Below are 23,697 nucleotides of genomic sequence, written 5' to 3'. Positions count from 1 at the left end.
CGCACTCACACTCCGGCCCCTCTCATACTTGTGGTTGAAAAGCATCCTCTTACACGGTGTTCTGGGGACACAAGGGAAAAGAGGGACACTTGGGAGTGGCTTTCAGCAGGGGCACTCTGCTTCTTTCTTTCTTGGCTCTGCGGTGCAAGTCCTCCCCGTCGCCGGGAGGGCTTTATCCAGAGCATTCTGGACCCCTGAGCCAGCTCGAGGGCTGGGATCACCTCGTGCTCCACCTGCAGCAGGTTGTGTGAGGCCGGGTGGGGTTATTTAATCTCCCTGTGGCGTCATTTCCCCATCTGTTGAGGGGGGATAATGTGTTTGAGGATGACCTACCTCCCCGGGAGGCTTAGCGACTTAATGCCGTGCGGTTCACTTTAACCCGGGTCAGCTGGGCACAAGGGGGCGGGTGAGCAGGCGCCTAGTCAGCCCCGCAGCCACAGAATGGGTGCCCCGTGAGACCTGGGGCCTCGAGTTCTCGGTCGCTCCGGGCCCAGTGGCAGGCGGGCTGCCATCGAGGGCCTGTGGGGTCTCCTCTCTCGGCTGGTTCAAGTGGCTGAGGTGGGGAGGATGAGATGGCATCTGGATGACTTCTGGGCCTGTGGTGCTGAAAGGGGAGAGGCCAGACTCCCGCGGAGGGCATGGTTGCAACTGCCCCGGAGCGGCAGGAGAGTGGGCGCTGGGCCCCGGGGGACCCCTGCGACTGGGCCCACATGGCCTGGCGATCAGCTTTCCCTGTGCTCGTTGAGCTAGGGGAAGGTCATTTGATCCTCACATTCTTATGGCCATGATCTTGGGAAGGTGCCCCTTTCTCTTTAAGAAGAACTGTGCTGGGCGCCTGGGTGGCTCAGTCGGTTAAGTGTCTGACTTTGGCTCAGGTCATGATCTCACAGCTCGTGATTTCGAGCCCTGCACCAGGCTCTCTGCTGTCAGCACAGAATCCACTTTGGATCCTCTGTCCCCCTCTGTCTCTCTGTCCCTCCCCCACTTGTGCTCTCTCTGTTTCAAAAATTAAAATTAAAAAAAAAAAAAAGCTGTGAGCTGTGAGGTTCAGAAGCAGTGTCCCGCGACAGAGGGGAGGCCCCAGTGTGGGGAAGAGGGGCTGATTACTCCTTGGACGACATCCCTCAGCCCTGCTTCACTGGTGAGTTTTCTCATTCTGTAACACGTCCTGCTTTTTCTAGACAGTTCGCAGAAAGGGAGCTGGTTGTTTTAATTGTAGTATTTTTGCTCTATCTTTTAAAATCTATTTCCGTGGTATATTGTTAAGCACTTATTATTTGTGAAACCTGTTTAGTCTTCATAATTTCAGTCTTCATAATTGCAACTATTATGGGCTCTTCTCCAATTTAACTGTTAATTATTCCTCATGTTTTCAATTTGCAGCATCTTTAAGCATTTTATATAGAGATGGGATAATTAGATTTGGAACTAAATTGCTAACAGGTTTTTTAAATTGTGAGATTATAGGATGTAAGACCTGACCCTGGAGATTTATCAGGTTGAGTTCTAATTGTGGTTCTAATGTGTGCAGTGATGTCCTGAGAGGGTATCGAAGGGTCTTTGGTTACTTAGCTAACTAGTGACAGAGTCAGGACTTGAACCCAGGTCTCCTGACTCCCTTGTCCATAACTCTTCAGTCTACCCTATAGAATTTGGTTTCTGAATTACAAGTGAGAAGGAAAAACCACAAGATGATGGTGTTTCTCTGTGTGCCTTAATCTGATTAAAGACGAATTTTCTAGTTTTAGAAATGCTTGTATCCTGTACCCCAGCTGATCCTCCTGCCCTGAACCCCTTGATTCATTTGTTCATCTACACGGAGGATCCTTAAAGCACGGTCCCTATCCGCGTATCCTGGAGCCTGTCAGAAATGCAAAATCTGAGCCCCACCCCAACCTACAGGCACAGAAACTCTGGGCGCGGGCCCACCTGGGTTTTCACAAGCTCTGCGGTCCTCAGTAAAGTGGGAACCACTGCCCGGCAGGACTTCAATCTCCCCCTCCCTGTGTTTGACAGCCAGTAGAGGACACACTTGATGCTTCTGTGGATTTTGAGCTGTCTTCCCTGAAGGAGATTCTCTGTTGCTGCTGCTTGTTGTTGTTGTTGTTTTAATGTTTATTTATTTTGAGGGGGGTGAGGGGTAGACAGAGAGAGAATTCCAAGCAGGCTCCACACCGTCAGCACGAAGCCCAATGCGGGACTCAAACTCACAAACCTGAGCCGAAACTAAGAGCTGGACGTGTAACCAACTGAGTCAGGTGCCCCTGCTGCTGCCAGTTTTTGATGATAATCTTTCTCCTCCACTCTGCTTCCTCCCCTCTGCACAGGCACGTACACCCTCAGGCACGCTCACACACACACACACACATATATCCAGCAGGACCGAAAGATCAATGGGTAAATAATGATAGTAAATTGGGGATTTCGATAGAAACAGACAATATGTAGACAAAATGTTCCAACCACTGGGATAGAGTTCTCACGTTTCCAGACTTGCTACCTCTCTAAGTGCAGTGATAAATTCAGTTGCTGCTAGCCATATTGTACTGTTTTCTGCCGCTTGTTACTTGATTCATTCAAAATTTTAGTACCTTCTATTTGCATGACATATGTTAAATGTGAGGGGAAAATGTATTGGGGTTTATAGTTTGTCAGGAAGTAGAGAATATGTGCAGAAATAACAATACAAGCCAGCCAGTGATAAATACATGAGAATCATCTCTAGTGAAAGGTTATGGAAGCCTGAAGATGGTGGGCAGCATGTATTAGGGAGGAGGACATCACAGAAGACTTCATGGAGGAGGTAGCATTTGAGTGAGTCTTACGAGGAGGCAGGGTTTTGACGTGGGGGGTAGAGGGGAGTAAAGAACATTCTAGGCAGAAGTGGGGAAAAGATAAAGGCGTGGCAGGGACTCTCAGTGCATTTTGTTTGGGCCAGGGGTTATTTGAAGGTGATTAGAAGGAAATGAGGCTACACAAGTAGGTCAGGGCCAAAAGGAGAAAGATCTTCAAACACCCGCTAGGAGTTTGTTCTTTATCCTGAAGGCAATGGGGAGCCACTGAAGGGTTTTGAATGAGGGCAAGGCTTGAGCAGAGCCTGAAGGCAATGGGGAGCCACTGAAGGGTTTTGAATGAGGGCAAGGCTTGAGCAGAGCTGTGCTTTTAGTAAAATTAATCTGCCATCAGAGTAGGAAGCAGATTGAAGGGGAGGTGGGGAGGCTTTGTTTTTATTTTGTAACTATTTTGCCGTGGTATGTTGATACATTGACCAATCATCTTAATGTTTAATTAGGAAGGAATTGCTTTTCTTATGGTGGTCATTGGGTTTTGAAATAAGCTTCCAGGGCATAGATTATTGTCCAGGGGAACACAGTTCTAATTTTATAACGAGGAATCTGCAAGAAAATGGAAATTGCTTAACAGAAGGGCTTTATAGGAAACTTCCAGAACTCCTCCCTTCTTTGTTTTTCTTTTCTAACATTGTCTTTTAAACAAAATGGATCTGTATTCATTTTACTCAGGAATGACCTGGTAATGTCAGGTCACATAAAATCTGAATATCAAGCACCTGAAATGTGGATCTTCCATGCTGCTTTTTTCTCCTCCAAGCTGTTTTCCCTCTCAGTCACCGACTTACTTTGTTAGAACACCTGAATCTAAGTCAAGGATCTGCCTTCTTCCAGTGGTGGCTCTCGTGGGAATAGTTGTAGCAAATTGGGATGTCATGAACTTATAGATGTGCTGTGACGTCTAGTATTTGATGTATAGAGAAGACCCTGTTCCTTCTGATTCATTTCAGTAGGGCTGTCTTCCTAGGGCCTGGGCTTTGGCTAGCTAGCACCATTAGCTAGCACTATTTTAAACACTGAAGAATCATGGTGACTCAGACACCCATGGCCCTGCTCACATGGATCTTGTATTACAGCAGGAGATATCCATGAATAAATAATCAAATATAGTTTTGAGAGAGGGAAACTATGGACAGTCGGACAAGCCAGGAGAGGAATGGTGCAACCCAGCAATGACAGTGGCATGTGCAAAGGCTCAGTGGCGAAAGCAAAAGGGAAGGGGGTTAGTGTCTTTGGAAGTCCCTGGGAGGCCGAGGGAGGGAGGTATAGCAGAGCAAAGAGGTTGCACAGCTGCATGGGGCCTGAACAGGTAGGGCCTCCAAGGTCTGTAAAAAGCACAAATCTGTGAAAATAGTAGCTACCATTTACAGGCACTGTTCGAAGCAGTTTACATGCATTAACTCAGTCCTAACAACAACCTTGTGAGGCAGGTACTATTATTGTCCACATTTTACCAGTGGGGAAACTGAGGCACCAAGTGATTAAGGAACCTGATAGCCACAGATCTAGTAAGTGACAGAGCAGTGATATGAGTCCAGGAGGACTGCTCCAGAGTTGACACTGCAGACCCTAACCAATTATCCTAGAAGTTGTGGGGTGACATCATAGGGTTTGATGCAGGGCAGTGACCAGGTCAGATCTGCATCTTAGAAAAATGGCCATGTGGTGTGGAAATGGATTGGCAGGAGAGAAGGCTGAATGAAGCAGGGAGAGCAGGTGCTGCGTGACCATGTAAGAGACCACATAAGAGCCTGGGCATGTGTGATGGCAGCGGAGATGGAAGAGGAAACACGGGAGATGTTTGGGGGTCACAGTAGCAGGAGCTGAGAGTGGTTGGGTTCGGAGGGAGGGTACAGAGACTCTCCAATGCCCGGGTTCCGGGCTTGGGAAGATGGGGGATGGGGGCAGTGGGGCGTTCATGGTGCTCCTGATGTCCATGCCACGGACGCCCCAAGGTGAGCTGCTTCGTGTCTGTCCCAGGAGAGCCGACAAGACCTCTGAGCCCTCTGCCAGCTGAAGACACGGAGTCCGAGGTCAGACCTTTGAGCCCTTCCAGGTGTGCAGGGGGGAGTGGGGGTGGTGGGGGGACAAGGGGCAGGGCTGCTGGTGGCCAGGGGCTCACCACCGTGCCATCCCCCTGGGAGCCCGTGCTCCATCCCTCAGAGCTTGATTCTCTTCTCAGAGCCTGTCTCTCTGATCCTAACACAGGTGTCGTTGTGCACAGACAGAAATAATGGGGACTTAAAAAGAAATGAATTCAATTAACTCCCTAAACCCGGTATCCGGCGGATCAGACCTGTTGTTTTGAGTCTCCTGCCTGTCTGGGCCCAGCGGCCCTTTACACTTGTGCCCAGAGCGCAGAGATGGCTTTATCGCCTATGGTTTACGCCTTACATTAAACCAACTGCTTTTCCTGGAATGTTCGATGGTTTCTTAGCATATTCCGAGGGTTCCAGAAAGAGGATGAGCTGTAACTTACCCATTCTCTGGGTCTGTTGTTTGTTCCCCGACCTCAGAGATGGTGCCCCACCGAGTGTCTGCGGCCTCTGCTTCTCCTCCTCTCCTCAGGCAAAGCTCCGGCCAGGGTGGTCCTTTCAGAGCAGGGTGACCCCAGCCGGCCCTTCTCTGTGAGGTCAGGGACAGGAGGCAGAATGCTTCCTGAGGGCGGAATGTCTGGTTTCTGGGCCCTGCGGTTTTCAGTGACCTACGTCTGAGCCGAGGTGGCAGTCGTTGACCGTTGTCGACACCACTGCCCGCAGCTGCCATCCCCCAACAGCTGACCCGGTTCCCTGCATGTCGTGCTGTGAGCTGGGCTATTCTACAGGAGGGAGGAGAGGTTTCCGGGCACAATGCTTAACTGGGGCTTCATTAAGCCAGCCAGGAGGTCCGTCAGTTTGAACCCTCACACGGGGGCCCGACTGGCTGGCAGGAGCCATTTCGTAGACTCTCTGGAGCATTTCAGATGTCCCTTTCCTGTGGGCCCCACACTCTGCCTTGGATTGGCCGGCAGTCATTTATCCACGCACCTTGCCGTCTCTCTCACACTGTGTGAACTGTCCCAGCGCGGGGACCGTGTCTGATTAACCTCTGTCTCCTCTACCGCGGCCAGCACAAGGCCCAGCTGACAGAGGTGCTTGATTTGAATGAAGGGCACTGATTTGGGACCAAATCTCCTGACTTGAGACGGTTGCAGACCCTTCAGACAGGAGTCTGAAGATCCGGGGACAAGACTTGAAAAATGCAGAGACCGGGGCCAGCAGTCCATGGCCAGTGCTGAGTCTGTGGGAGGACGAGGACTTTCAGGGAAGACTCAAGACCTCTGTGGCCAGGAAAGAGCCTGACGTCCCAGGTCACTGAGGCTGGAGCCCTGTGAAGTGTGTTGTGCCCAGCTCTGGAAACCGTTCTGTTTCTGTGCTGCAGTGGCGGTGGCCACTGTTTTCCAGCATGATGGATTGGGGGTCCCGCCTTCCTTCCCCAGCACAGACCATGGAGTCCAATCCAGCTGCTTCCTGTGAGCAGCTGCGGGAGTCCTTGGACTGAATTTCCCAAGCACTGCTCTTGCTGTGGGTTTTGTTGGTGGTGCCTGTGGTCTCAGACATGCCCAGAAGCTACTGAAAATTAGTTGGCGTGTTAACGACATTTGACGCATCAGTTGATAGTAAAGTAAAAACTAAGTCTCGGCTTTGAGTTTATATTCTGCAGTTTTGTTGAATTATGTCCAGATGGTTGTCGAGATAATTTTTCTTAACAGATGAGGGCATTTGCAAAAACCAACAAGTCTATGGGGAGACAAATAACTTTACGCTAAGGACTGTGGGACCTGATGGCACCTGAGCTGGAAAGGCCCTCAGTGGCTTCGAGGCCAGCCCTGGATCCTTCTGTGGCTGTGCAGGAGCAGGGGGTAGGTATTATCATGAAAGTGCCAGCTGCCAAGTCTGTGATCCTTTTCAGGGTGGATCCTTTGGCTGTCTTTGTCATGGGTTGGCCACATATTCCTTTGGTAAAATGTAGACATAAATTTTACCTTTTAAAAGCCATTTAAGGGGCACCTGGATGGCTCAGTCAATTAAGCATCTGACTCTTGGTTTCGGCTCAGGTCATGATCTCACCGTTCATGAATCTGAGCCTCGTGTTGGGCCCTGCGCTGTCAGCCTCCCTCCCTCTCTCTCCGCCTCTTCCTGCTTGCACCCTCTCTCAAAATAAATAAAGAAAAACCCAAAAAAACCTAAAAAACAAAAACCATTTAAAAATGCACAAGTCAGTGGCATTAAGTACATTCACAATGTTGTGCAACCCTGTCCTCCATCCAGTTCCTGAACTTTTTCATCACCCCTAGAGGAAACCCTGTGCCCATTAAGAAGAAATACCCTACTCCATCCTCCCCTGAGTCAGTGGCAACCACTAATTTGTCTTCTGTTCCTATGGATTTACCTTGATATTAATGTAAATGAAATTGCATATCATGTTTTCCTCTGTGTTTGGCTTCTTTCACTTGGCACAAGTTTCTGAGGTTTATCCATGCATGTGACAGTACACCTGACCGTGTGTAACTTTTGACACCCCCAAAACTTAACTACTAATAGTTTACTGTCGACTGGAAGCCTTACTTCGAACATAAGCAGGCAATGAGCATATTTTATATATGTATTATACAGAGTATTCTCACAATAAAGTAAGCTAGAGAAAAAATGTTTTTAAGAAAATTATATGAAAGTACAGTTACAACAATGCACTCTATTTGTTGGAAATAAGCATGCATGAGTGGAGCAGTGCAGCTCAAATCCATGTTGTTCGTGGCTCAACTGTCCACACATAGGAACCTAATTTGCATCTAGAACCCTAGCAGCAAGGGAGTCTGGAAATCGGTGTCTGCTCTCCAGCCTCTAGTTACTAGAAAGCACTCAGGAGACGGGAGTGGAGGCTGGCCGTTGCCCAACCTTACCTGCCACTGGGGTGGTGGAGTCAGCATCTGGAGGGGCGATATGTGGAACAGGAATGAGACTCAGAGAGACTTAGGTCCGTGCCTAGTGCTCAAAGTTAGATCTGGGGAGCCAGGACAAGTGATGGAGGGGAGATGAAATCCAGTTCTCCCTGGAAATGCGACAGGAGGAAGTTCACACGGCAGCTGGGTCATCCATGAGGGAAGACACGGTGGAAAGGAGTCTCGGGTGATTCATTTGGGACAGGCCATCCTTGTATTTCTTTGGGTTCTGGGATGCGGTTATCAGGCTGCTTCTGCGGTGAGGCCTTGCCTGCAGTGCATGTTTCCAGGTGGCTGTGGTTTGTCTCGTTTGTTTCCAGTCCTCGGTAGTGGGCGTCAGTACATCCTTGTCTCCCTCCAGCAGAGGGGTGAGCAGGAAATCTAAACACCTCGTTTTTCTTTAAGCTGTTGTGAAAATCAAGCGTGTGACTCTGCACCAGGAAAAAGAAGATCCTTACGGATCTCTGGGAAGCGAACTAGTGGCTCATAGGGTAGACTGTGTTTTCATGAATACATTTAGGTTCTGATGGGTTGGACACTGTGAGACTTAATTTCCAGGAATGGTCAGCTCCTAGCATGTGAGCAGAATTCTGAACCACCTCTGTGCGAGTAAGAGAGCAGCCCGTCTTCAGTCACTCACACGGAGGCATGATACTGACAAGGAGAAGTCTGGGATGACAAGTAAATACTTGGCTTGGCTGACCACAGGTGTACCTCCCTAAATGTAGGGGGTGCGTTCTCAGGGGCGGGCTGAAAAGCACATTTCTGTACATCAAAGGGTCTGTGGATCAAAAGGCTCAAAAGGGGGGCCCTTGTTCTACCTGAACAAGTCTTGTGAGAGAGAATCTAGCCCAGTACCTGACGTACAGCAATCAGTGTCTGTTAAATGAGTCATAATACGTGAACTGCACCTTCTCTTCATGGCAGGGATTTTAGGCAGTAACACTTGTGAAATAATAGAATCGTACTAGGTTTTTTCCTTCTAGCTCTAAAAACCCATTTATTTACTAATACATTCCCAGAGATACCTTAATCCCACAAAGTTTTTTTTTGCCAAAATGTCTCCTGATGTCTTTTCTTTTTTTTCCTAAACGTTATTTTGAGAGAGAGAAAGACAGAGTGCAAGCCAGAGAGGGGCAGAGAGGGGGTGGGGGATCAGAGAAGGACTGAGGATCTGAAGCGGGCTCTGCGCTGACAGCAGAGAGCCCGATGTGGGGCTCGAATTCATGAACCATGAGATCATGATCTGAGCCCAAGCCCTTAACTGACTGAGCCACCCAGGTGCCCCAGATGTCCTTTTTGAAGAAAGGAAGACCGTGGGCTGGATGCTTGTACCGTTAGGGGGATTTTCAGTTTGTGGAATAATCTCAACTTTTGGGTGTTGGCTAGCGAAGTGAAGTCTTTTCCCGGGAGGGGAGTCTCTGCCTGTGGCATGGACCCACTGGACACTGGAACAGTGATGAGGCCAAAGGAGTTATGTGTAACACACTTATAGGGCACCCCAACCTGGAAAAAGCTAATCAGATAAAATTCTTTAAAGTGTCCTCTTTAAAAAACTTTTGTTTTTACATAATATCCTTGTTAGAAAACAGTTGTGAGAATAGTGCAAAGAACTGTATATCCTTTACCCGGATTCTCGTGCTGTTGATGTATTTATTATTTGTTTATACATTTATAGATTTCTTTTTGTGCCATTTGAGAAAATTTGAGAAAAGCATCCCACCCTTTTACCTGTAAGAACTGTAGTGTGTATGTCTTTTTTAAAAAGTTTGTTTATATATATATGATATATATATCTCATATATATAACATATAAAATGTTATAACATGTTTATAACATACATATAAATATATATAAACATATTTATATGTTATATTTATAACATATAAATATGTTTATAACAAAATATATGTAACATAAAAATACATATTACTGTTTAATGTTTATTAATTTATGTTTAATATCTAATTTATTTTACTTAATTTAATGTTTATTTTTGAGAGACAGAGACAGAGAGTGAGTGGGGGAGGGGCAGAGAGACAGGGAGATACAGAATCTGAAGCAGGTTCCAGGCTCAGAGCTATCAGCACAGAGCCCGATGCAGGGCTCAAACCTACAAACCATGTGATCGTGACCTGAGCCAAAGCCAGACGCTCAGCTGACTGACCACATAGGCACCCCATTTATTTAAAATTTTTAATGTTTACTTTTGAGAGAGAGAGTGAGCGAGCAAGCATGTGCGGGGGAGGGGCAGAGAGAGAGAGAGGGAGAGAGAGAGAGAAGGAGATACAGAATCTGAAACAGGCTCCAGGCTCTGAGCTGTCAGCACAGAGCCTGATGTGGGGCTCGAACTCGGGAACAGCAAGATCATGACCTGAGCTGAAGTCAGACGCTCAACCTACTGAGCCACCCAGGTGCCCCAAGTTTATTTACTTATTTTGAGAGAGAGAGAGAGAGAGAGAGCGAGCACACAACCATGAGCGGGGGAGGGGCAGAGTGAGGGAGAGAGAATCTCAAGCAGACTCTCTGCTGTCAGCACAGAGCCTGATGTGGGGCTCAATCTCCCAAACCGTGAAATCATGACCTGAGCCAGAAATCAAGGGCGGGACACTGAACCGATTGAACCACCCAGGCGCCCCCTGCACTGTGCATGTCTTAGGAACAAGGCCTTTCTCTTATAGCTACAGCACATTCATCAATAGTGGGGAGACAGAAACAATACTAGCAACTAGTCCTCAGTTCATATTCAAATTTTGCCCACCACACTTCTTTGGTTTTGTTTATCTGAATCAAGAGTAAGGTCATTTATTGTGTGGGGTGTCCCTCAAGTTGGGTTTGTCTGGTGTTTCCTTGGGTTTAGATTCTGGATATACATTTTTGGCAGGAAAATCAGACATGGTGCTGTGTTCTAAGTGCATCACAGTAGAGGCACATGTTTGTCCTGTACTTGTGATGTTAACTTTCATTATTTGATTAGGTTGTGTTCTCTCTATCATGAAGGCACCATGAGTTTTAGCCCTAGTTGATTCTTGTTGAATCAGTTACCAAGATGGTTGCAGTATGGTGATTTTCTAACGCTATCATTCATTTCTTACACAGAGGAAGCCCTCTTTTCCCTCCTGTTAAAATGTTTTTGTTCACTTAATCAGGATAGACACGCCAATTCTTATTCTATGAATGTTGTTACTATCCTTTATTTTGAGGCTCAGATTGTACCACATTTGGCTAATTCGGGTTTCTTCAAACTAGCTCCTGTATCCCCATCATTTTAAGGATGGTTCCTTCCTTTCTGGACCAAGATAGTCCAGCCATCTTGTACTTTCCCTGCTCTAGCCCTGGAATCAGCTTTTTACCCAAGGAGCCCAGAGGGCATGAATAATGGGCCAAAACCAAGAAGTGAGACACCATCCTGACGAGTAGGATCTTTAGCTGCACTCAGGCAAGAACAATGTTTCAAGAAGATGTTGACAGTTGTGAGTTTCTCTGTACTAGCAGGGCCATAGCTAGGCTTGACTTCATTTAAAAAGAATGCTAATCACAGTGGAGGGGTTCTGGAGCCCCATGGTCATAAATGCACTGTAGAAAGCTCAGGACAGGAAGGGAGAAAGAGCTAATGGGATGAGCACGTTCAAATAGGAAGAAACTGCTTAGGGTTGGAACAAGCCCATCAGGCCTCATGGGAGAGAAGACTTTGGAGAGGAGACTTTCTTTGTGCTGCCGGAAGGAAGGAGTGGCAAGGTGGGCCCAGGGCTGCTGAGGACCATGTAGGGTTATTGCTGTTCTAAGACACAACTGGCTCTTGTCTGGTCTGGCCGTACTATGTCTACCATTCCCTGTACTCAGGATCTCCTTTGGACACCAAGGCAGTGGCCTCAACAGGATTTGGAGACCTGGGTGAAGCTGTGTTGGTCTTTGTTGTGTTTGCACACTCCTATCAGAAGTCATCAATGTCTGGGCCTGGCTGGCCAGCAGGAAAGCCCAGGGAGGCCACAGTATAAGCTGTTGACCTGATGGGGGCAGCTGACCTGTTGCACTCCGTACCAGGGTTAAGCCTTCACCAGTGACAAGTAACTTGGTGAAGGGGGCCCTTAGCTACTGCAGGCTGAAAGCAAATGATCCAGGGATACACAGTGACCTTAGAGAATCCTATCTTCAGATCTAATTGCTATGCACAGAGCTGGGACATACCTCCTGAGATGCAGGACAGGATTCTTACATGCTGCCTTTGGGCTCTCCCAGACACACCCAGACTACTGGAGTGGGTCTCGAGAAATGACCAGGATGGGGAGAACAGTCTGCAAAGTGGCATGTATGAGAGGTGGCCAAGAGCAGGGCAGACCCCAGAGGCATAAGGATGTTGTCTGTAAATCTCTGGAGAGTTGTCAGGGAAGAGATGCCCTTTGGGGGCTCTAGAAGGTAGAGATGCTAGGAGTGGTGCTGGGTTTATTTCTTCATCCATCTGTCCATTTACCCATCCATCTACCCCTGCATCCAACACTGAGTGTTGGTCTACGTTGGGCATAGAGGATCAATTGGGCATGACTTCACAGCGCATGGGGTAGGGGATCAGACAAATCAACAGAGTTTTTTTCAATACGGAAGATTCAGTGCCACCATGAGAATAACCTGGGGTGCGGGGGCGGGGGGGGCATGGGCATGAGAGCAAGGGTTGGGGAAGGACTTAAGGGAGATTGAAGGGATCGGTGTTCTATGAAGTGATAATGAAGTAGGATCCTGAAGTATGGGTAGGATTTAGCCAGGGAGATAAGATTTTGGCTCACTTAAGGACAAATAATCAGAACAGGTTCTCTTGGGCGGGTCTGGCCAGCTGTGTAGGACAGCAAGCCCTGCCCACTCAACCATGGTGTGCAGGCCCTGCAGGGCAGCGCCCTCCTCACTCTACTCCAGCCACAGGAGGGCACGGATGGGTGTCTCACCTCCAAGTGACTTGGCGGAGATGGGCACTGTGTGCGTGTCTCCACTGTTCCTTTTTCTGCCAAAGCTTTATGCAACAGCCCTATCTACCCCTCTCCTGCCTACAAGCTCTTAACATTTGACAGTGAACTTTCACCTGCTGGACCTTTACAGGCATTACCATTCAGAGCCTCAATTCCTTCTGTAAAAAATAGGGCAATGACCTCACCAAGTGAGTATTCAGCATACTATGGATGGAACACAATTTTAGCGTATCAAAATACATGAGGTTCTGCTGGCCAGGATAAAGTGCAGTAACAATTCTCCCCAAATGTATCATTTCAACAAAGGTTTATTTGCTTGTGGTATCACGAATATTTTCATTTTAATAGTTTCGATGTGTATTAGAAAACCCTAACTTTGGATTTATAGTAGTGATGTAAATATGTCTTTTTAGTTCAGCAAAGTTAAATGTCCTGGATAGGGTCCTGGAATGGAAAAAGAATACTGGATAACAACTACAGACTTTAGTTACTAACAGTGAGGCAGTATTGGTTGATTGTGACAAATGTACCACCCTACTGTAAGACGTTAGTAAGGGGGAGACTCGGGTGGGGGTGGGGGATATGGGAACACTGTACTATGTATGTGCTTATTGTGCTGCAAATCTAACATTCTTCTATAAAGTAAAGTATTAATTTAAGGAAAAATAGTAAGTACTAACTTTCTCCTTAGGTGGCATGCAGATACGGCAAAAACGAAGATGCTGAAGCTGGGAAAATGTGGTTCCTGATCTCAAAACCGTTTGCAAACTGTCCAGTCCGCTACACCGGGTACTGTTATTGCTGATCTCCACAGCCCACGGGGTGGGGAGGGCCGCAGTATAACCCCCGACACATGGGAACCCAGACCCTGGAGCCCGGAATCGGAACCTGCTGAATGGACAGGACATTCAGGGCATCTGTCTCTTTCAGCGGAAGCAGCAGCAGTGCCTCAGGAAGGTGAAGCAGGGAACTGCATCCAGCTGCCCAGGAACGCTAGCATGTACCCAGACCGAGGCAAGTCCCCCGAAAGGGCTTCTTTTAAAATATAAAACTTTATTTTGGTTGCAGAGATTTTCATAAGCATTTGGTTCACAGAAAAGTCATTACAAAATAATAAAGGCAGCATTTTGTACAGCGACTCACATTGGGGCCACCAGAGAAGTGCAAAGGACAGTGCTGGGGACAGGAGGGGCCCGTGTCTTGTGCCCAAAGTCCTCGGGGAGAAGCCAGCTACTACCATCTCCAGCTACCCCTCCACCCCACCCAGGTGAGCAGCACCGAGGGCCCGGTGGAACCAGCCTGGGAAGTGAGTGGCAAAGTGTACCACAGCACCCCCTATAGGCTGGCGAAGGCCCCACATGAAAGGCCGAGTGGGAGGGGGTTGTCCAGGCTGAGCTGCTCAGTGCTACATTCAGCCCCCGTCCTCAAGCAGGTGGGATCTGAGCCCACCTGGCTCTGGGACCTTGACACGTTCACAGTACAGTTCAGTAAAGCCCTTTAGGAGGCCCTTCCTCCCCTCCCTCAGGCTACTGACCCCACGGCAACCCTGGGTTGGGAACTGGGAACAGACTGAGGCCAGGTCCTGCCCTCAGGGAGCTCACAGGCGGGGGCCTAGAAAACTCCAAAGCAAGGCAGAAAGTGCTCCATACCTGAGAGGGGGCAGAGAAAGGGCGGTGGAACCTCAGAGTGGGAAGGGCGGAAGGCGCTGTCACTGCAGGGAGGGGAGCTCTGCGGAGAAGGCAGTGTCTCAGCTAAACCCCCTAAGACTAGGTGGGGTGTGGACAAGTGCAGATGGTGAGAAGGGCATGCCAAGAAGAGGACAGAGCACGAGCCAAGGCACAGAGTGGGGAACTGTGGTAGGGTCAGTAAAGGCAGGCAGTCATCCATGAGAGAACATGGACACAGACAAGGGGCCCTGGGCACCTCCATCTCCACCAGTCCAGTGCCCAGGAGGGCGGCTGGTGCGGGTACACGCAGGGCCTCGAGCCAGTATCCTCCTGAGTTTGGGAGCTCCCTGAGGGCAGAGTGGGGTCTCGTGCATCCTTGCCCCACCCAGCCGGGCACCTGGGCCGCTGAAAGGAGGACTTCTCCACACGGCCTTCCTCTTTTCAGCAAGTCCCTTGTCATCGTAGGGCAGCCTTTCCAGAGGGCTCCCTGTCCCCCTCACAGTTCAAGTTTAAGTTGAAGGGAACCAAGTTCAACTCCTCCAGCCTCTGCAGATAGCTAGGAGCGTGTGGCCATGTGCTTGTAGGGATGGAGAGAGGTCCAGGAAAGGGGAAAATTCTGGGGCAGCTATCTCTTTCCACCTTACTAGAATCACCTCCTCCCTCAGGAGTAAATCTGCTCTTCCCTGACAAGAGTCTGGGTTTGGTGTGTGTAAAACAACACTTCCCTGTCATTCAGAGAGACCTGACCAAAGCTTTAATATCGTTTTTCCCCAACTCTTCATAACTTCTATAAGAGCTTGAGTGACAGGAAACCCACCAATCTGTTTCTTTTCTTAGTCCCCAGGAAGCCCGGAAGCCTGTTTTCTCCGGGGTGCAGTGAGTAGGAGGACTGAGAGAGGGCCGGAGCCCCTCAGCTGCTGCTGCTGCTTTCATCCCGATGCTGCCTTGACCTCCTAGCTCGGCTGAACACCCATCAGAGCCCGAGCCTGAGCTTGGGTATGGGGTTGTTGCTCCTGGAGTCTTTGCACCACCCTTAGCCGCCCCACGCCGCGGCTCCCCTTCCTTACAGAATGGTGCAGAAGACGCTACGATTGCTGTGGTAACCACCTTCCACGCGGGCAGTGATCCTCGTCGCCATGGCCGTCACCTTCTGTCCACTGTGGGCTGTAGAGGGGCCTCGGAGAGAACTTTCAAGGTGAGGCCGTGCTGGTGGGTTCACCAGGCGCCACGTATCAGACCTAGAGGTGCAAAACGACAGTCCATGAACTGTGAGAGTCTGGAGCATTTGCTGAATGCCCCACACCATCTCACCTTAGGCTCGAGATCCAGGTGTTCAAAATCTGGGTGTCGGTTCTGCCTCCAAATCAGTGATAGCTCAAGGAGGTGGGATGTGTGGGAAGCTAGGGGGCAAAAGTCCTGCACTCTAGTTCCAGCTCTGCATGTAACCTTGGACAAGTAAGCCTCAACTTCCCCATCTCTATAAGGCTCTGGAGAAGGTCGGTGACTTTTTCTCTTTCATTTCCCTCCTAGATGTATGACCTGCGTGTATACAGAAGCTTTAGTCATAATCACCTAAAATTAGGAACTACATACCCTTCAGCTGACAAACGGATAAACAGTGTGGTCCATCCATGCAACGGAACGCCACTTGGCAACAAGAAGAATGAACAACATGTGACACCACGGACAAATCTCAGGTGCATTAGGCTAAGTGAGAGCAGCCAGGTTCCAAAGACTACATACTGTGCGATTTCCTTAAATGACATTTTGGAAACTGCTATAGGGGACAGGAATTGGTAGGTTTCCAGTCCCTCAGGATCTTACAGAGATTTTGAAGGGTCAGGGAAAGCTCTGGTCGGGGCTTTCTGTCATTTGAGTTACAAGGGACCACCTCTTACCCCAAATCCTAAGTTGCTTAAGCCAGTAACCGTATATTCTGTGCATTTTTATGATGATTCTGTAACAACGAGTAGGACTGTAAAGGTGTGGATGGTGAGGAGCTAGCTACTGTGCCCAAAGAATTGTCAGCATTTGAGTCTGGCAGCAGACAGCAAGCTTGGACAGGAAAATCAGGACTCAACAGTGCATGGTGGATAATGCAGGCTGCCAGGTCTGTGCTATCTGTATCCTGGGGTCTCCAAAGGGACAGGAGGAAGCAGACCCCAGGGAGTCCACCATATGATCTGCTGGGATCATATCTGCTTTTCTGTCCAGAAAAGATTAGAATTCCTACTTTTTTTTATAAGTTATGACTGTATAAAACATATATGAGATTTCCTCAATATTTTTGCTGAGCATGTGTAGAATTAAAAAAGGAATAGAGATCACTACTACAGGAAAAGGGGACCCATCAAAGGTTTCTGACCAGGGCTGTGACATGAGCAGAGCCGATTTAGACGGATACATCTGGCAGCCAGGGCTGTCACCAGTGCGAGAGGAATGTGGCAGCGGTGGTATAACAGTTATTACCTGTATAACCAGTGTAGCAAAGCACCAACCGAGCAGAACAGAGTCCATCCATTCACCAGCAGAACAGCACCTTGGCAACAGGGGCCAGAGGTCAGGGTGAAGGGTGCTGAGATGTGAGCAGGGGTGATGGCAGTTGGGGAGAAAAGGTGCCTGATATAGGCACATTTCAGAAGTGGAATCAAGAGGACCTAGTAATGACTGACTGAACTCTGATGTTAGGGAGAAATCGGTCACAGAGGTTTTGCTGCCAGAATAGATCAGATGGTGAGGTCACTGAAATGGGGAGCAGGGAGGGACAGGGAGGTTCAGGGAAGATAAGTGTGAAGCAGTTGTACACGGAGGCAGAGGTATCATAAATAAGTGACAGCAGCAGCAATGAACGTCTTTGTAATACCTCAGATCTTGTGCTAGGTCGCACGATTTGACTGTATCTTAAATTGGTGCTACAAAGCAGACGTTGTTAACTGGATTTTACTAAGACTCAAGGTGTTGAGTGCCTTGCGCAAGAAACTGGCAGAGCTGAGATTTAAAATCACACCCCCCCTGACTCTTAAAGCCTGTTCTCTCCCAAGGAGGCAGACGCAGGTCCTCAGCACCGGCCTGACTAAAGTCCAAGCACGGGCCTTTAAGTGACCAGAGCCAGAAGCTGGCAGGACTGCAGGGAGCAAGGACAGCCAGCCTCACTGGGCCTGGCTTCTCTAGTCGCCTCCCTGTGGTTCTAGAAGATTGGTTTAGGCAGATCCCAGACACTTACTTTTTCTTGAACACCAAGAACTTGTTGTTTTGCATGATACATTCTCGGTTGTTTGAGATCTGCTGAAAGATGGTCTTGCTGGTCTTGCCCTGGAAGATGATGTTCTCCTGCACCAGGGCCTTGGCGCGGCCCCGCACTGCAATGCCGTAGGCCCGGAATGAATGGATCCGGTTCTTTATCACCTGGGAGAGACAGCCAGAGCTTGTCACACCCTGGGGACTCCCAGACTGGTTGGGGAGCCAGGTAAGTGAAATACCAGTTATAAACCTGAGGGGTAAGACATTGCTAAGGTAGGTCAGCATTGAGCCATGGGAGCTCAGGGAAGGGATATTGAGATCAGGTAGGAGAACCAGGGAAGGCTTCCCGAAGGAGGTGATGGGTAAGTGGTAGAAGTTTACCAGGTGCAGAGCAGGGAATGGCTGCTCCAGGAAGAAGGAACAACGTACAAAGGCCTGGCAGAGAGGAGAGACTGTACCAGTGGCAAGGACCACTGGCACCTCGACTGAGGCAGGAGCGTGTCCCTGCTCCTTTCCTCTGCTTCCACAGTGCCCAGATGCAGAGCCCAGGAAATTCTTTACTCCTTGCCGGAGTCACTACTCATGAAGCTGCAGAGCCAAAAAGAGGCCTCGGGATGGTAATTTCTCAAGTGTGGGGACTGGGTCGGTTTGGCACCCAGTGTAGTGCTTTGCATAAAAATGGAGCTCAGAGCTCATCTCTGGGGGCGCGGACAAAGAGGCAGAGGAGCATATAGGAAGTGCTGTGTGAGGTGGGGGGGGGGGGGCGGGGAGAGGTGGGAAACAATAGCACCTCTGGTGTCCAGACAAGGGGTACCTCAGACAGGCTGGGGGGTCAGGGAAGGCTTTGACAGCCCAGCTGTGGGGCTGAGGCAGACAAGGGGGAGGGTACCGCAGGGACGCGGAGAATAGTGTGCACGCAGGCCCCCTCATGAAGCACCTGGTGCATACTAGGTCCTGTGGGAGATTGTTCTGTTAGGGGGAGGGGCTGAAATAGCCCTGAGCTGGACCTGGAGACCACAAAGATACCCCTGGGCACACCCCCATCCTAGTTCTCTGCTGGTTATCTCCTGTCCATCCTTCAGGGCTTAGTTCACATTGTCCCCCTTCCTGTGTGAAGCCCCACCTGTGTCTACCAGGCTGGGTTTGCACAGGAGGAATGATGTCCCTTGCAGTGCCAGGTGCCTCGGGCTTCTTAGTAGAGAGGGTGCAAGGGCTGTCCTAGGGCTGGGCCCTGTGCTGGCACATGCAGCACACACGCATGCACACACGCACACACACACCTTCGTGTCGGACCTGGGCAACAGCTGCAGCCCACTGCCCCGGTTGCCAATGATGTCATTTTCGATGACCACGGTGCTGTCACCCTTGGTGATGATCCCATGGCCTCTGTTGTCATAGATACCATTGCCCCGGAGCTCCACCTTGCACTGGACCTCGACCTTGACCCCACTCTGCCGGTTGCAGGAGATGCTGTTGCTGGCCACGCGGGTGAGCTGGCTGCTCTGGGCTACAGTGATGCCTCTGTCTCCGTTAGCATGGATCACGTTGGTGAGGACGTGCAGCGCCTCGCTGCTCTGGACGTACAGTCCTGAGGCTGTGGGTGGAGGGGTTAGGGAGCAGGGTCAGTCCTGACAACGGCAGTCAGGAAAAACCCTGGTGGAATTGTGCATCCCGGGAGAGAGGTGGGAAAGAGGCAGCAACACTCGGAACCAGCCCTTGGGAGTCACATCTTTCAGGATGGATGACAAACCGAGCAGGAAGAAACCCTGGAGCATCAGGGAAATTCTGTTCCTTCTGAACTAAGTCCTCAGTAAACAGGAAAAGGTGATGAAGGCTGCTTTGGCTCAGCTGCCCATGCGGCTCTCCTGTGCTCGCCTGCTCCTACGATATTGTCATCTGTGATGGGGCGCTCACTCCCTGCTTAAGGCTGCCTGTTCCCCCTCCAGACAGGTCCACCTGCTGGACAGCTGTTCTGCATGTTTCTCTTCTTGTACTGAGATGGCATCTGCCTCCCTATTGTTTTGGGAAATTTTCTTTACAAGGGAAATTCTGTAATTTTATTAAGTATCTAAAATGTTTGAAATTTGGGAAAGAAAATGATGTTTGGGGTTGTATATGCTTAGAGACACTACATGGTTATAGAAAAAACCCCCCACAAAATCAGCAGGCTTAGAGCCGCATGGCCTGGTCAAAAAGAGACAGCATGGCAGGGGGACCTGGAGGTGAAGAGGAGGAGGACTCCCCAGTGGTGATATCCACCCACAAGAGCAAGAGGCATTGGCAGGAGGTTGTGGGGAGGACGACACCAGGGGTCACATGGGAGTCTGAAAATTCCAACCTCTCGTGCCACCTGCCTGTTGCTTCTGCCTGGTGGAGAAGAGCAAATATAAATCAAGTATCCGTGAATTTATGTGGCTTTGCCTGTCCTACTGGATAGCATGGCCATGTGGAGAAAGCCTGAACTAGGAGTGGACAGAACTCATCTTCTGCTGGCTCCCACTCTCCCTGCCCTCTGCCTTCCCCGGGACAAGAGCTCGCTAGTGTCCAAGAGACTTCTTTTAACAAGACTTCCTTCATCAGCCCTCTACAGTGGCTCTAATCATCCTTCAGGTTTGGGAGCCCTGGAGTTAGATCAACTCTGTAAGTTGTTTTTTTTTTTTTTTTCTTTCCAAATTTAAGATAACCTGTGGATTTAAAACCCATTCTTATCTCTGTACAAGAAAGAAAAATTGCCAATTAAACCACGATATGCCATCAATTGGAAATGCACATTATTAGATGTTAAGATGTGGGGAACGTGTCTCAGATTGGAAATGTATATGCCGGGTGTGGGATGTGGGATCTGCTGGGGCAGGGGTGCCGACAGACTGGGATTCAGCTCCGTGCCTCAAGTTCACAGCCTGTCAGAGTTGACAAAACAGCCACAGAAACATATCCAGTCCCCCAGGAAGTGCCAGTGAGGTGAGAGGGTAAGGGTGCATTCACAGTGGGCCTTGAACTTCAAGTTGTTTGGGATGTGTGGATGGGGGAAAGGAGATTTCAGGGAAGAGAAACAGCATGAGCAAGGTGAGATAGGGGGGCAGGAAAGACAGATTTAAGTTCAGGGAAGGTGATGGCCAGAGGTCCAGGGTACTGGGTAAGTGGCCAAAAGCAGTAGCCAACCAAGCGGGAAGGGTCCTTAAGACAGTGTGAGGACGGAAGGCTCTGGGGCAGGGGATACTCACCTCCGTTGTGATTAATACTGTTGGACTCCACGAGAGCTATGGCGATAGGCCGGCGCAGTGGGTCATCGTCCTTCTCCAGCTCTGTCTCCCAAAGGATGGCGTCCCCATCCTCGCTGAAGTTCTCCTGGGCCCCGTGACCTCCAGGGAACTCACCAGAACCCTCCTTCTGACTAAACACTGCCACTCCATACAGGCCATTGTAGCTGACGTGGTTGCTGGTGACGTGGGGCAGGCTGGACGACATCATCCACACACCACAGCCCTTATTAGCTGGGATGGTGAAAGGGGCTGGTCATGGACACTGAGCAGCAGGTGAGGCAGCACCCAGTGTCTCCCCAAGAGGTGAAGCAAAGATGGCACTGGCCTGGGAGACAAGAGTCCCTGGCGTGCTAATGGCCTTGGACAAATCACTTTATGGCTGGAGGCTTCACCTTCATACAAGAGGGTAACAACCAGGTCAGTCTCACAACCAGGATACTTCCATAGGGTGTAAAAGTGCTCTGAGAACTGTCAAGGCCACAGTTCCAGAGCACAGAAGCCCAGAGTGACACTGCCAGAGGGTCCTCAGAGTTCACCCAGCCCAACCCCTTCCTGCATAGAGATGGAGGTGGCCTCAGTTTGAATGCCAGCCCTATCACTTCCTAGCTGTGTGACCTTCAGCAGGTTATTGAGCCTCTCTGTGTCTCAGTTTCCTTATCTTTAAAATGGGGTAAATAACAATAATTAGAGATATGGTCCAGAGAGTAAGGCTCTGCTCAAAGTCACAGCATGAGCGAGAACAGTTTCTTTTTTAGGACTATCCTATTTCTCCCATTCTATTTCTAGTTCTCTAGATCAAAAGAAAGGGGTAAGAGGAGTCAGATGCCCACATCAGTGCCTAAATGGCTCCGTCCTTACACAACTCCTGACTTTTGTGATTTTAGATGGGGATGAAGCTCTCTGTTTCACCAATCCCGTGGGTTACAAGGTGATTGATGAGAGGCTCTTGTACTCTGAGAGGGACTGTGTCGCTGTGGCCTGAGATCAACCTGTTCTTCAGGACGTCTCTGAGGCCCAGGGAAGACTGTGACTTTCTCAGGACCCACAAGCTAAAGATGGAATTTGGGCTTCCTGCCTCCCTGGCTGGGCTAGACCCAAGACCCGTTCCCCCAGGAACATGCGCCTCACCATAGATGGTGTTTCCTTCTATCAGTCCTTTGCCTTCGTCTCCCACGACCACACCATCTGAGTAGCCGAAGCAGATGAGGTTGCTCCTGAGGACGGGGACTCCTCCTCGACGGATGTCTACACCTCCCCACTGATTCTCACGGATGACATTTTCTATGGAGAGGCAGAAGAGAGGGTCAAGACCCAAGGACCACCCACACTGGCCATGAGGACTTAGACAGCTGAGAGAAAGGACCTTCTGGACCAGGACACCAGGCCTTGCCTTGTCAACAATCAGCATCCCGAATCTTGCTTGGTATTTGGCTTTTCAGGGACTTGAGTGCTATCTTCTTTCCTCAAGGGCAAGGTTTGTATCTTTCTTGTGCTCTCTTATATTCCTAATACCCGCTGTACCCAGTGGCCTTAAGGACCAACAACTAAGAATAAACTGGCTTTAGAGTCTCTGGACCAAGGCCAGGCAGGGCTGTTCTGGGGCTGTTTCTAGGAGGGCTGAGGCAGAATGCAGCCATTCCCCCACCAGCCTGGGGAGGCACAAGCTGGTCCTTCTCAGGCTCAGCTCTGGACTGACCACAGCCTTCCTCTCCTCATCCACCACCTCTCTGGGAGTGGGCCGAAGAGTCACAAGTCAGGGGGTTGGTGCTGGGATACTGATATTCCCAATACTATGGCTGGGTAGACTCTCAGTCTCTTGAGACTGGAGTGCAATGGCCCAGGAGACTCTATGTGACTGGCCCCTTCCCGCCTCTGTGACCCTGTCTGACTTGTGACTCCCTGCTCCTCCTTCACCACACCCAGTCACACCAGTAACCTCTGCTCCCCAGGCATGCCAACTGTATTTCACAGGTGGCCCTGCTTATAATTCCGGTTCTTTTCTCAGGCTTTGTCCTGTCACCCAGGTCTGGCCTTCTCAGAAATGCCTGCCCTGACCACACAATCCTAAATACCCACATAGTCCCTCTATCACTATATTTTAATTAATTTCAATAAATTATTTCAATTATTGCATATAAACATAACATTTTACATATTATATATTTACATATAATATACATTTATGTAAATATATCAAAGTTTATAATTATCTCTAGAGCACTTATCACTCACAGATACGCCTCTTGTGTGTGTGTGTGTGTGTACATGTTTATTTTCCCCTAAAATGTCAGGAACCCAAGGGTTGCTGTTCACAGAACTGTTCTGTTCACTGATGTATCCCCATCTCCTGCATACCTTGTGTGTTCAATAAACATCTGATAAATGAAGGCAGGATTCAGTCAGAGGGATTTACTGGACCAACCTCTTTTTATGTCCCAGGTATGGCTGTGCTCCGTGCTGAGGCTACAGTGATGTACCACACCGACTTGATCCTTGTCTTAGCGAACTTACCACCTTATATTAAAGGAGACTGACCTTACACAGATCCCTAAGAAATTAAGTAAGACGTCCCACAGAGCATGCCTTCTGGGTACAGCGAGTGTTTATGTGTACAGTGGGAGGTCTGGGCAGGCTTCCCTGAGGAAGTGACATTTAGGCTGAGACCCAAAGGATCTGCTCGGCAGGTGTTGGCCAGGTGGAGGGGAAATGGGGATGGGTTTCCTGAGCAGGCATAAGCC

General features: G+C 49.5%; 1 protein-coding gene and 2 long non-coding RNA genes across 5 annotated transcripts in view; 2 read left to right on the top strand and 1 right to left on the bottom strand.

The window, feature by feature from the left end:
- Window positions 1–326: 326 nt before the first annotated feature.
- LOC131491668 (uncharacterized) lies at window positions 327–13,803 on the top strand. Of its 2 annotated transcripts, none has more exons than XR_009251588.1 (3): window positions 327–1,141; window positions 13,481–13,578; window positions 13,720–13,803. It is a non-coding gene; the product is annotated as an uncharacterized LOC131491668 (long non-coding RNA). The 2 variants fall into 2 exon arrangements; XR_009251589.1 differs by lacking the exon at window positions 327–1,141 and adding an exon at window positions 4,960–6,750.
- A 19-nt stretch (window positions 13,804–13,822) lies between these two features.
- Window positions 13,823–23,697, bottom strand: part of FBXO10 (F-box protein 10) — a 54,568-nt gene continuing 44,693 nt past the window's right edge. For both annotated transcript variants that reach the window (XM_058694882.1, XM_058694883.1), the window contains 5 exons: window positions 22,088–22,240; window positions 20,921–21,190; window positions 18,977–19,290; window positions 17,680–17,861; window positions 13,823–15,694 (listed from right to left, as the gene is read on the bottom strand). In XM_058694882.1, coding sequence (XP_058550865.1) covers window positions 15,520–15,694; window positions 17,680–17,861; window positions 18,977–19,290; window positions 20,921–21,190; window positions 22,088–22,240 — 1,094 coding nt within the window. In that variant the 3' untranslated portion in view covers window positions 13,823–15,519. The remainder of the gene's footprint in view (window positions 15,695–17,679; window positions 17,862–18,976; window positions 19,291–20,920; window positions 21,191–22,087; window positions 22,241–23,697) is intronic.
- LOC131491667 (uncharacterized) lies at window positions 15,540–23,346 on the top strand. The gene is made up of 5 exons (XR_009251587.1): window positions 15,540–15,651; window positions 15,987–17,922; window positions 19,095–20,336; window positions 21,114–21,376; window positions 21,844–23,346. It is a non-coding gene; the product is annotated as an uncharacterized LOC131491667 (long non-coding RNA).

The sequence above is a fragment of the Neofelis nebulosa genome, chromosome 12 (genome assembly GCF_028018385.1).
Source record: "Neofelis nebulosa isolate mNeoNeb1 chromosome 12, mNeoNeb1.pri, whole genome shotgun sequence".
Classification (NCBI taxonomy): Eukaryota; Metazoa; Chordata; class Mammalia; order Carnivora; family Felidae; genus Neofelis; species Neofelis nebulosa.
Note: the sequence above shows the minus strand (reverse complement) of the source record. Positions and strands in the feature narration are given on the sequence as shown.